The sequence below is a fragment of the Cyanistes caeruleus genome, chromosome 38 (genome assembly GCF_971803275.1).
Source record: "Cyanistes caeruleus chromosome 38, bCyaCae1.hap1.1, whole genome shotgun sequence".
In the NCBI taxonomy this organism is placed as follows: Eukaryota; Metazoa; Chordata; class Aves; order Passeriformes; family Paridae; genus Cyanistes; species Cyanistes caeruleus.
In genome coordinates this window covers 1,137,516-1,150,758 of record NC_141739.1, presented here as the reverse complement: position 1 = coordinate 1,150,758, position 13,243 = coordinate 1,137,516, and the positions used below count along the sequence as shown (strand labels likewise).

The following is a 13,243-nucleotide window of genomic DNA, read 5'->3' as shown; positions in this document are numbered from 1 at the left end:
TTCCCCATTTTTTTTCCCCAAAATTCCCATTTTTTTTCCCCAAAATTCCCATTTTTCCGCATTTTTTCCCCAAATTCCCATTTTTTTCCCCATTTTTTTCCCCATTTTCCCCATTTTTTTCCCCATTTTCCCCATTTTTTTCCCCAAATTCCCATTTTTTTCCCACTTTTCCCATTTTTCCCCGTTTTCTCCCCATTTTTCCCCCAGGCCATCGCGCACTACGAGCAGGCGGCCGATTACTACAGAGGGGAGGAATCCACCAGGTACCGGATCCCGAAATTCCCCAAATCCCAGGAATCCCAAAAACCCCGGAATTCCCCAAATCCCAGGAATCCCAAAAATCCCGGAATTCCCCAAATCCCAGGAATCCCAAAAATCCCGGAATTCCCCAAAATCCCAGGAATCCCAAAAACCCCGGAATTCCCCAAATCCCAGGAATCCCAAAAACCCCGGAATTCCCCAAATCCCAGGAATCCCAAAAACCCCGGAATTCCCCAAATCCCAGGAATCCCAAAAACCCCGGAATTCCGGGGGGTCCCGAATTCCCGCCCCGGGCGCCTTCCGGAACCTTCCGGGGGAATCCCGGGGGAATTTCCGGGAATTTTGGGATTTTTTGGGTGGAATTTCGGGGATTTTCGGGAATTTTGGGTGGAATTTTTGGGATTTTTTGGGGGGAATTTCTGGGATTTTTGGGGTTTTTTGGGGGGGATTTTGGGGATTTTTGGAATTTTTGGGATTTTTGGGTGAAATTTCTGGGATTTTTGGGATTTCTGGGATTTTTTGGGGGGAATTTCTGGGATTTTTGGGATTTCTGGGATTTTTTGGGTGGAATTTTGGGTTTTTTTGGGGTTTCTGGGAGGTTTTGGGTGAAATTTCTGGGATTTTTGGGATTTTTTGGGGGGGAATTTTGGGGATTTTTGGGATTTTTTGGGGGGGATTTTGGGGATTTTTGGAATTTTTGGGATTTTTGGGTGGAATTTCGGGGATTTTTGGGATTTTTTTGGGTGGAATTTCTGGGATTTTGGGGATTTTTGGGGGGAATTTCTGGGATTTTGGGGATTTCTGGGATTTTTTGGGGGGAATTTCCAGAATTTTTGGGGTTTCTGAGATGGTTTTGGTTGGAATTTTTGGATTTTTTGGGGTGGAATTTCGGGAATTTTTGGGGTTTCTGGGAGGTTTTGGGTGGAATTTCGGGGATTTTTGGGATTTTTTGGGGGGGATTTTGGGAATTTCTGGGATTTTTGGGGGGGGGATTTTGGGGATTTTTGGGATTTTTGGGTGGAATTTCGGGAATTTCTGGGATTTTTGGGGGGGATTTTGGGGATTTTGGGGATTTTGGGGATTTTTGGGTGGAATTTCGGGAATTTCTGGGATTTTTGGGGGGGATTTTGGGAATTTTTGGGATTTTTGGGTGAAATTTCAGGGATTTTTGGGATTTCTGGGATTTTTTGGGGGGAATTTCTGGGATTTTTGGGATTTCTGGGAGGTTTTGGGTGGAATTTCTGGGATTTTGGGGATTTCTTGGCTTTTTTGGGGTGGAATTTTGGGGATTTTTGGGATTTCTGGGATTTTTTTGGGTGGAATTTCTGGGATTTTTGGGATTTCTGGGATTTTTTGGGGGGAATTTCTGGGATTTTTGGGATTTCTGGGATTTTTGGGGTTTCTGGGAGGTTTTGGGTGGAATTTCTGGGATTTTTGGGATTTTTTGGAGGGGATTTTGGGAATTTTTTTGATTTTTGGGTGAAATTTCTGGGATTTTTGGGGTTTCTTGGATTTTTTTGAGTGGAATTTTTGGGATTTTTGGGGTTTCTGGGATTTTTTGGGGTGAAATTTCTGGGATTTTTGGGATTTCTGGGATTTTTGGGGTGAAATTTCTGGGATTTTTGGGATTTCTGGGATTTTTTGGGGGGAATTTCTGGGATTTTTGGGATTTCTGGGATTTTTTGGGGTGGGATTTTGGGGATTTTTTGGGATCTCTGGGATCCAGGCTCTGTTCCCGGTTGGGTTTCTGGGATCTCTGGGATTTCCGGGAATTCCGGGATCTCCGGGATCCAGGCTCCGTTCCCGGTTGGGTTTGCGGGATCTCTGGGATCTCGGGAATTCCGGGAATTCTGGGATTTCCGGGATCCAGGCTCCGTTCCCGGTTGGGTTTCCAGGGTCTCCGGGATCTCTGGGATCTCGGGAATTCCGGGAATTCTGGGAATTCTGGGATCCAGGCTCCGTTCCCGGTTGGGTCTCTGGGGTCTCCGGGATCTCTGGGATCTCGGGAATTCCGGGATCTCCGGGATCCAGGCTCCGTTCCCGGTTGGGTCTCTGGGGTCTCCGGGATCTCTGGGTTCTCTGGGATCTCGGGAATTCCGGGAATTCCAGGATCCAGGCTCCGTTCCCGGTTGGGTTTCCGGGATTTCTGGGATCTCGGGAATTCCGGGAATTCTGGGAATTCCGGGATCCAGGCTCCGTTCCCAGTTGGGTTTCCGGGATCTCTGGGATCTCTGGAATTCCGGGAATTCCGGGATCCAGGCTCCGTTCCCGTTCCCAGCTCAGCCAATAAGTGCCTGCTGAAGGTGGCGGCGTTCGCGGCGCAGCTCGAGCAGTTCCCGCGCGCCATCGACATCTACGAGCAGGTCTGGCCTTCGTCATCCTCATCATCCTCATCCTCATCCTCATCATCCTCCTCATCCTCCTCATCCTCATCCTCCTCATCCCCTTCCTCATCCTCATCCTTCTCATCCTCATCCTCACCCCCTTCCTCATCCTCCTCCCTCTCCATCGACATCTACGAGCAGGTCTGGCCTTCGTCATCCTCATCCTCATCCTCCTCATCCTCCTCATCCCCTTCCTCATCATCCTCATCCTCATCCCCTTCCTCATCATCGTCATCCTCATCCCCTTCCCTCTCCATCGACATCTACGAGCAGGTCTGGCCTTCGTCATCCTCATCCTCATCCTCCTCATCCTCCTCATCCTCATCCCCTTCCTCATCCTCATCCTCATCATCCTCCTCATCCTCCTCATCATCCTCATCCTCATCCCCTTCCTCATCATCGTCATCCTCATCCCCTTCCTCATCCTCTTCCTCCTCCTCTTCTTCCCTCTCCATCGACATCTACGAGCAGGTCTGGCCTTCATCATCCTCATCATCCTCATCCTCACCCTCCTCATCCTCATCCCCTTCCTCATCCTCTTCTTCCCTCTCCATCGACATCTACGAGCAGGTCTGGCCTTCGTCATCCTCATCCTCCTCATCCTCCTCATCCTCCTCATCCTCATCCCCTTCCTCATCCTCTTCCTCCTCCTCCTCTTCCCTCTCCATCGACATCTACGAGCAGGTCTGGCCTTCGTCATCCTCATCCTCATCCTCTTCATCATCCTCGCCCCCTTCCTCATCCTCCTCATCATCCTCATCCCCTTCCTCATCCTCCTCCTCCTCCTCCTCCTCCCTATCGACATCTACGAGCAGGTCTGGCCTTCATCATCCTCCTCATCCTCCTCCTCTTTCTCCTCATCCTCTTCCTCATCTTCCTCTTCCTCCTTGTCCTCTTCCTCATCCTCACCCTCTTCCTGCTCATCATCTTCCTCTTCCTCCTCTTCCTCCTCCTTCTTCCTCCCATTCCTGATCTCATCCCAATCCCATTCCCGCTGTTCCCAGTGTTGTTTCCCACTGTTCCTGGTGCCATTCCCGCTGTCCCGGTGTTGTTTCCCGTTGTTCCCGATGCCATTCCCGCTGTTCCCGGTGTTGTTTCCCGCTGTTCCCGATGCCATTCCCGCTGTTCCTGATGCCGTTCCCGATGCCATTCCCGCTGGCCCGGTGTTGTTTCCCGATGCCATTCCCGCTGTTCCCGATGCCATTCCCGCTGTTCCCGATGCCATTCCCGCTGTTCCCGATGCCGTTCCCGATGCCATTCCCGCTGGCCCGGTGTTGTTTCCCGATCCCATTCCCGCTGTTCCCGGTGTTGTTTCCCATTGTTCCCGGTGTTGTTTCCCGTTGTTCCCGGTGTTGTTGTTGTTTCCCGCTGTTCCCGGTGTTGTTTCCCGATGCCATTCCCACTGTTCCCGGTGTTGTTTCCCGTTGTTCCCGGTGTTGTTTCCCGTTGTTCCCGGTGTTGTTTCCCGTTGTTCCCGGTGTTGTTTCCTGTTGTTCCCGGTGTTGTTTCCCGATGCCATTCCCGATGCCGTTCCTGATGCCATTCCCGCTGTCCCGGTGTTGTTTCCCGTTGTTCCCGGTGTTGTTTCCCGCTGTTCCCAGTGTTCCCGATGCCGTTCCCGATGCCATTCCCGCTGTTCCCGGTGTTGTTTCCCGGTGCCATTCCCGCTGTTCCCGGTGTTGTTTCCCGCTGTTCCCGGTGTTGTTTCCCGCAGTCCCCGGTGTTGTTTCCCGATGCCATTCCCGTTGTTCCCGATGCCATTCCCGTTGTTCCCGGTGTTGTTTCCCGATCCCATTCCCGCTGTTCCCGGTGCCATTCCCGGTGCCATTCCCGCTGTTCCCGGTGTTGTTTCCCGGTGCCATTCCCGCTGTTCCCGGTGTTGTTTCCCGGTGCCATTCCCGCTGTTCCCGGTGTTGTTTCCCGCTGTTCCCGGTGTTGTTTCCCGCAGTCCCCGGTGTTGTTTCCCGATGCCATTCCCGTTGTTCCCGATGCCATTCCCGCTGTCCCGGTGTTGTTTCCCGCTGTTCCCGGTGTTGTTTCCTGTTGTTCCCAGTGTTGTTTCCCGGTGCCATTCCCGCTGTTCCCGGTGTTGTTTCCCGATGCCATTCCCGCTGTTCCCGATGCCATTCCCACTGTTCCCGGTGCAGGTCGGGGCGGTGGCCATGGACAGTCCCCTGCTCAAGTACGGAGCCAAAGAGCATTTCCTGCGCGCCGCGCTCTGCCACTGCTGCGTCGACACCCTCAACGCACGGGTACAGGAACATCGGGAATGTTGAGAATGTTGGGAATGGGGGAATGGGGGATTTGGGATTGGGAATGGGATTGGGGATTTGGGATTGGGAATGGGATTGGGGATTTGGGATTGGGAATGGGGGATTGGGAATGGGGGATTTGGGATTGGGAATGGGATCGGGAATGGGGGATTTGGGATCGGAGCATTCCCCGCGCTCTGCCACTGCTGCGTCGACACCCTCAACGCGCGGGTACCGGAACATCGGGAATGTCGGGAATATCGGGAATGGGATTGGGAATGTGGGAATTTGGGATTGGGAATGGGGGATTTGGGATCGGAGCATTTCCTGCGCGCCGCGCTCTGCCACTGCTGCGTCGACACCCTCAACGCACGGGTACCGGAACATCGGGAACGTCGGGAATGTGGGAATGGGATTGGGGATTTGGGATTTGGGATTGGTAATGGGGGATTTGGGATTGGGGATTTGGGATTGGGAATGGGAGATTTGGGATTGGGAATGGGGATTGGGATTGGGGGATTTGGGATCGGAGCATTCCCCGCGCTCTGCCACTGCTGCGTCGACACCCTCAACGCGCGGGTACCGGAACGTGGGGATTTGGGAATGTTGGGAATGGGATTGGGAATGGGGGATTTGGGATTGGGAATGGGATCGGGAATGGGGGATTTGGGATCGGGAATGGGATTGGGGATTTGGGATTGGGAATGGGGGATTGGGAATGGAGGATTTGGGATTGGGGATTGGGAATGGGGGATTTGGGATCGGAGCATTCCCCGCGCTCTGCCACTGCTGCGTCGACACCCTCAACGCGCGGGTACCGGAACGTGGGGATTTGGGAATGTTGGGAATGTGGGAATGGGGGATTTGGGATTGGGAATTCGGGATTTGGGATTGGGAATTCGGGATTTGGGATTGGGGATTTGGGATCGGAGCGTTCCCTGCATTTCCTGCGCGCCGCGCTCTGCCACTGCTGCGTCGACACCCTCAACGCGCGGGTACGGGAACATCAGGGATTTGGGAATTTGGGATTGGGAATGGGGGATTTGGGATTGGGAATGGGATTGGGAATGGGGGATCTGGGATTGGGGATTTGGGATCGGAGCATTCCCCGCGCTCTGCCACTGCTGCGTCGACACCCTCAACACACGGGTACCGGAACATCGGGAATGTTGGGAATGTGGGAATGGGGAATTTGGGATTGGGAATGGGGGATTGGGAATGGGGGATTTGGGATTGGGAATTCGGGATTTGGGATTGGGATTGGGGGATTTGGGAATGGGGGATTTGGGATTGGGGATTTGGGATTTGGGATTGGGAATTCGGGATTTGGGATTGGGAATTCGGGATTTGGGATTGGGGATTTGGGATCGGAGCATTCCCTGCATTTCCTGCGCTCTGCCACTGCTGCGTCGACACCCTCAACGCACGGGTACCGGAACATGGGGAACATCGGGAATGTCGGGAATGTTGGGAATTCGGGAATGGGGGATTTGGGATTGGGAATGGGGGATTTGGGATCGGAGCATTCCCCGCGCTCTGCCACTGCTGCATCGACACCCTCAACGCATGGGTACCGGAACGTGGGGATTTGGGAATGTTGGAAATTCAGGAATGGGGGATTTGGGATTGGGAATGGGGGATTTGGGATTGGGGATTTGGGATTGGGAATGGGGGATTTGGGATTGGGGATTTGGGATTGGGAATGGGGGATTTGGGATTGGGATTGGGGATCGGGAATGGGGGATTTGGGATCAGAGCATTCCCCGCGCTCTGCCACTGCTGCGTCGACACCCTCAACGCGCGGGTACCGGAATGTGGGGATTTGGGAATGTTGGGAATGTTGGGAATGTGGGAATGTTGGGAATGGGGGTTTGGGAATGTTGGGAATGGGGGTTTGGGAATGGGAACGTGGGAATGGGGGTTTGGGAATGTTGGGAATGGGGGTTTGGGAATGGGAATGTGGGAATGGGAAGGGGCTGGGATAGGAGGCCCGGGGCTCTCTCCCCGTCCCCCTGTCCCTCACTCCCGTTATTCCCATTGTTCCCATTATTCCCATTCCCGTTATTCCCGTTATCCCTGTTATTCCCGCTGTTATTCCTGCTGTTCTCCCCGTTATTCCCATTGTTATTCCCACTGTTATTCCCACTGTTGTTCCCGCTGTTCTCCCCGTTATTCCCGTTGTTATTCCCTTCATTCCCGTTGTTGTTCCCGTTGTTATTCCCGTTGTTATTCCCGTTGTTGTTCCCGTTGTTGTTCCCGCTGTTATTCCTGTTGCTATTCCCGCTGTTCCTGTTATTCCCGTTGTTATTCCCGTTGTTATTCCCGTTATTCCCACTGTTATTCCCATTGTTATTCCCGCTGTTATTCCCGCTGTTCTCCCTGTTCTTCCCGTTGTTGTTCCTGCTGTTATTCCCACTGTTATTCCCGTTGTTATTTCCATTGTTATTCCCGTTCTTATTCCCGCTGTTCCCGTTATTCCCGTTGTTATTCCCGTTGTTATTCCCGCTGTTCTCCCCGTTATTCCCGTTGTTGTTCCTGTTATTCCCGCTGTTATTCCCGCTGTTATTCCCATTGTTATTCCCGTTCTTATTCCCATTGTTATTCCTGTTCTTATTCCCATTGTTATTCCCACTGTTCTCCCCATTATTCCCATTGTTATTCCCGCTGTTATTCCCATTGTTATTCCCGTTCTTATTCCCGTTATTCCCGTTGTTATTCCCGTTGTTGTTCCCGTTGTTGTTCCCATTGTTATTCCCGCTGTTCCTGTTGTTCTTCCTGTTGTTGTTCCCGCTGTTATTCCCGTTGTTGTTCCCATTGTTATTCCCGTTATTCCCGCTGTTATTCCCATTGTTATTCCTGTTGTTATTCCCGTTGTTATTCCCGCTGTTGTTCCCGCTGTTCCCGTTGTTGTTCCCGTTGTTGTTCCCGCTGTTGTTCCCAGCTGGCCGTGCAGAGGTACGAGGAGATGTTCCCGGCCTTCTCCGACTCCCGGGAATGCAAACTGCTCAAGGTCAGCCTTCATCACCCTCCTCATCCTCCTCATCTTCCTCCTCCTCATCTTCCCTCATCCTCATCCTCATCTTCATCTCCTCCTCTTCTTCCTCCTCCTCTTCTTCCTCCTCCTCATCCTCCTCATCGCTCTCCTCATCCTCATCTTCCTCCTCCTCATCTTCCCTCATCCTCATCCTCTTCTTCCTCTCCTCCTCTTCCTCCTCCTCTTCTTCCTCTTCTTCATCTTCCTCATCCCTCTCCTCATCCTCATCCTCTTCTTCCTCCTCCTCATCCTCCCTCTCCTTCTTCATCCTCCTCCTCCTCATCATCTTCCTCACCCTCCTCCTCCTCATCCTCCTTCATCTTCCTCCTTCTCATCCTCACCCTCCTCATCTTCATCGCCCTCCTCATCCTCCTTCATCTTCCTCATCCTCCTCCACCTCCTTCATCCTCCTCCTCCTCTTCCTCCTCCTCTTCCTTCTCCTCCTCCTCCTCCTCCTCCTCCTCCTTCATTTTTCTTCATCCTCACCATCCTCCTCCTCCTCCTCCTCCTCCTCCTTCATCCTCCTCCTTCATCCTCCTCCTTCATCCTCCTCCTCCTCCTCCTCCTCCTCCTCCTCCTCCTCCTCCTCCTCCTTCCTCCTCCTCCTTCCTCCTCCTCCTCCTTCATCCTCCTCCTCCTCCTCCTTCATCCTCCTCCTTCATCCTCCTCCTCCTCCTTCATCCTCCTCCTTCATCCTCCTCCTTCATCCTCCTCCTCCTTCATCCTCCTCCTCCTCCTCCTTCATCCTCCTCCTTCATCCTCCTCCGGGATCGTCCCCAAATCCTGGCCCGGATCCAGGGGAGGCTGTGGAGAGCCGGAGCTCTCTCTGAGCCTTCCTCACCCTCCTCCTCCTCCTCCTCACCCTCCTCCTCCTCCTCCTCCTCCCCTCCCCAGAAGATCCTGGACGCGCACGAGGAGCAGAACGTCGACGCCTTCACGGACGCCGTACGTGGGGAACCCCAAAATCCTCCCAAATCCCCCCAAATCCCCCCAAAATCCCCCCCAAATCCCCCCCAAATCCCCTCAAAATCCCCCCCAAATCCCCTCAAAATCCCCCCCAAATCCCCCCAAAATTCCCTCAAAAATCCCCCCAAAATTCCCTCAAAATCCCCCCAAATCCCCCCAAAATTCCCCCCAAATCCCCCCAAAATCCCCCCCAAATTCCAAAAAAAATCCCCCCCAAAATTCCCTCAAAATCCCCCCCCAAAATCCCCCCAAAATTCCCTCAAAATCCCCCCAAAATCCTCCCAAATCCCCCCAAAATCCCCCCAAAATTCCCTCAAAATCCCCCCAAAATTCCCTCAAAATCCCCCCCCAAATTCCCTCAAAATCCCCCCCAAATTCCCTCAAAATCCCCCCCAAATCCCCCCAAAATTCCGTCAAAATCCCCCCCCAAAATTCCCTCAAAATCCCCCCAAAATCCCCCCCAAATCCCCCCCAAAATTCCCTCAAAAATCCCCCCAAAATTCCCTCAAAATCCCCCCCAAAATCCTCCCAAAATTCCCTCAAAATCCCCCCAAATCCCCCCAAAATTCCCATAAAATCCCCCAAAAACCCCCAAAATTCCCTCAAAATCCCCCCAAAATCCCCCCAAATTCCCTCAAAATCCCCCCCAAAATTCCCTCAAAATCCCCCCCAAAATTCCCTCAAAATCCCCCCAAATGCCCCCAAAATTCCCTCAAAATCCCCCCCAAATCCCCCCAAAATCCCCCCCAAATCCCCCCAAAATTCCCTCAAAATCCCCCCAAAATCTCCCCAAATCTCCCCAAAATCCCCCCAAACCCCCAAATCTCCCCTAAAATTCCCCCAAACCCTCCCAAAATCTCCCCAAATCCCCCCAAAATCTCCCCAAATCTCCCCAAAATCTCCCCAAATCTCCCCAAATTCCCCCCAAATCCCCCCCAAATCCCCCCAAATCCCCCCAAAATCTCCCCAAATCTCCCCAAATCCCCCCAAAATCTCCCCAAATCCCCCCAAAATCTCCCCAAATCCCCCCAAAATCTCCCCAAATCTCCCCAAAATCCCCCCAAATCTCCCCAAAATCCCCCCAAAATCTCCCCTAAAATCCCCCCAAATCCCCCCAAAATCTCCCCAAATCCCCCCAAAATCCCCCCAAAATTCCCTCAAAATCCCCCCAAAATCTCCCCAAATCCCCCCAAAATCCCCCCAAACCCCCAAATCTCCCCTAAAATTCCCCCAAACCCTCCCTAAATCTCCCCAAAATCTCCCCAAATCCCCCCAAAATCTCCCCAAATCTCCCCAAATCCCCCCAAATCTCCCCAAATCCCCCCAAACCCTCCCCAAATCTCCCCAAATCCCCCCCAGCCCTCGGAATTCCCGGAATTCCCGGAATTCCCGGTTTTTTTCCCGGTTTAGGTGAAGGAATTTGACTCCATCTCCCGCCTGGATCAGTGGCTGACGTCGCTGCTGCTGCGGATCAAGAGGAGCATCCCAGGGGACGAGCAGGATCTGCGCTGAGACCCCCCAAAAACGCCCCAAAACACCCCAAAAACACCCCAAAAAAAATCCCAAATCCTCCCAAAAAAAACCCCAAAAAATCCCCAAAATCCCCCCAAAAAAATCCCCAAAATCCCCCAAAATCCCCCCAAAAAAACCCCCAAAAAAATCCCCAAAATCCCCCCAAAAACACCCCAAAATCCCCCAAAATCTCCCCCAAAAAAATCCCAAATCCTCCCAAAAAAATCACAAAAATCCCCCCCAAAAAATCCCCAAAACCCCCCAAAATCCCCCCCAAAAAAACCCCAAAAAATCCCCAAAATCCCCCCCAAATCCCCCCAAAAAAATCCCCAAAATCCCCCCAAAAAAACCCCCAAAAAATCCCCCAAAAAATCCCCCAAAATCCCCCAAAATCCCCCCAAAAAATCCCCCAAATCCCCCCCCAAAAAATCGCAAATCCTCCCAAAAAAATCACAAAAATCCCCTCAAAAAATCCTAAAATCCCCCAAAATCTCCCCAAAAAAAATTCCCAAAATCCCCCCCAAAAAATCCTAAAATCCCCCCAAAAAAAACCCCAAAAAATCCCCAAAATCCCCCCCAAAAAAATCCCAAATCCTCCCAAAAAAATCACCAAAATCCCCCCCAAAAAACCCCAAAATCCCCCCAAAAAATCCTAAAATCCCCCCAAAAAATCCCCAAAATCCCCCCCCAAAATCCTAAAATCCCCCAAAATCTCCCCAAAACAATCCCCAAAATCCCCCCCCAAAAAATCCTAAAATCCCCCAAAATCTCCCCAAAAAAATCCCCCAAATCCCCGAAAATCCCCCCCAAAAAATCCCAAAATCCCCAAAAAAATCCCCCAAATCCCCCCCAAAAAATCTCAAAATTCCCCCCAAAAAATCTCAAAATAATCCTCAAAAAAATCCCAAATCCTTCCCAAAAAAATCCCAAATCCTCCCAAAAAAATCCCAAATTCCCCCCAAAATCCCCCAAAAAATTCCCAAAAATCCCCCAAATCCCCCAAAATCCCCCCTGGACTCTCTTGGAATAAATATTTCATGGTTTTGGAGAGGAGCAGGATCTGTGCTGAGCACCCCAAAAAAACCCCAAAATCCCCCCAAAATCCCTCCCCAAAAATCCCCAAAATCTCCTCAAAATCCCCCCCAAAAAACCCCAAAATCCCCCCCAAAAATCCCCAAAATCCCCCCAAAAAAATCCCCCCCAAAAAATCCCAAAAACCCCCAAAATCCCCCCCCAAAAAAATCCCAAATCCTCCCAAAAAAATCACAAAAATCCCCCAAAATCCCCCCCAAAAAAACCCAAAAATCCCCCAAAATCCCCCCACAAAAATCCCCAAAATCCCCCCAAAAAAATCCCCCAAAATCCCCCCCAAAAAATCCCAAAAATCCCCCAAAATCCCCCCCAAAAAAATCCCCAAATCCCCCCAAAAAAATCCCAAAATCCCCCCAAAAAAATCCTAAAATCCCCCAAAATCTCCCCAAAAAATCCCCAAAATCCTTCCCAAAAAAATCCCCAAATCCCCCCAAAAATTCCCCCCAAAAATCCCAAAAATCCCCCCAAAATCCCCCCCTGGACTCTCTTGGAATAAATATTTCATGGTTTTGGAGAGGAGCAGGATCTGTGCTGAGCACCCCAAAAAAACCCCAAAATCCCCCCAAAAAACCCCAAAATCCCCCCAAAATCTCCCCAAAAAAATCCCCAAAATCCCCCCAAAAAAATCTCAAAATCCCCCCCAAAAAATCTCAAAATAATCCTCAAAAAAATCCCAAATCTTTCCCAAAAAAATCCCCAAAATTCCCCCAAAAAAATCCCAAATCCTTCCCAAAAAAATCCCCAAAAATCCCCAAAATCCCCCAAAATCCCCCCTGGACTCTCTTGGAATAAATATTTCATGGTTTTGGAGAGGAGCAGGATCTGTGCTGAGACCCCCCAAAAAAACCCCAAAATCCCCCCAAAAAACCCCAAAATCCCCCCCAAAAAACCCCAAAATCCCCCAAAAAGTCCCAAAAAAATCCCCAAAATCCCCCCCAAAAAACCCCAAAATCCCCCCCAAAAAACCCCAAAATTCCCCCCAAAAAATCTCAAAATAATCCTCAAAAAAATTCCAAATCCTTCCCAAAAAAAATCCCCAAAATCCCCCCCAAAATTCCTAAAAATCCCCAAAAAAAATTCCCAAAAAATTCCCCCTGGATTAAAGATTTGATGGATTTGGGGTCCCCAAATTCCATCCTGGGATCCCCCAAATTCCATCCTGGGATCCCCAAATTCCATCCTGGGATCCCCAAATTCCCTCTGGGATCCCCAAATTCCATCCTGGGATCCCCAAATTCCATCCTGGGATCCCCCAAATTCCCCCTGGGATCCCCAAATTCCATCCTGGGATCCCCAAATTCCCCCTGGGATCCCCAAATTCCCCCTGGGATCCCCCAAATTCCTCCTGGGATCCCCAAATTCCCCCTGGGATCCCCAAATTCCCCCTGGGATCCCCAAATTCCATCCTGGGATCCCCCAAATTCCATCCTGGGATCCCCCAAATTCCCCCTGGGATCCCCAAATTCCATCCTGGGATCCCCAAATTCCTCCTGGGATCCCCAAATTCCCTCTGGGATCCCCCAAATTCCCCCTGGGATCCCCAAATTCCCCCTGGGATCCCCAAATTCCCCCTGGGATCCCCAAATTCCCTCTGGGATCCCCAAATTCTTCCTGGGATCCCCCAAATTCCATCCTGGGATCCCCAAATTCCCTCTGGGATCCCCCAAATTCCCCCTGGGATCCCCAAAATCCCCCTGGGATCCCCCAAATTCCCCTTAGGCCACGCCCCCTCTGACATTTCG

At 51.5% G+C, this 13,243-nt stretch overlaps 1 protein-coding gene across 4 annotated transcripts in view; it reads left to right on the top strand.

The window, feature by feature from the left end:
- LOC111941999 (alpha-soluble NSF attachment protein-like) overlaps nt 1-11,457 on the top strand; it is a 33,198-nt gene extending 21,741 nt beyond the window's left edge. The window contains exons 6-11 of one of the 4 annotated variants that reach the window (XM_086871962.1): nt 208-263; nt 2,540-2,624; nt 4,793-4,897; nt 7,839-7,907; nt 8,826-8,876; nt 10,308-11,457. In XM_086871962.1, the coding sequence (XP_086728088.1) occupies nt 208-263; nt 2,540-2,624; nt 4,793-4,897; nt 7,839-7,907; nt 8,826-8,876; nt 10,308-10,409 (468 nt within the window). In that variant the 3' untranslated portion in view covers nt 10,410-11,457. The remainder of the gene's footprint in view (nt 1-207; nt 264-2,539; nt 2,625-4,792; nt 4,898-7,838; nt 7,908-8,825; nt 8,877-10,307) is intronic. The other 3 variants (XM_086871963.1, XM_086871966.1, XM_086871965.1) reach the window with 3 other exon arrangements.
- The last annotated feature ends 1,786 nt before the right edge of the window (nt 11,458-13,243 follow it).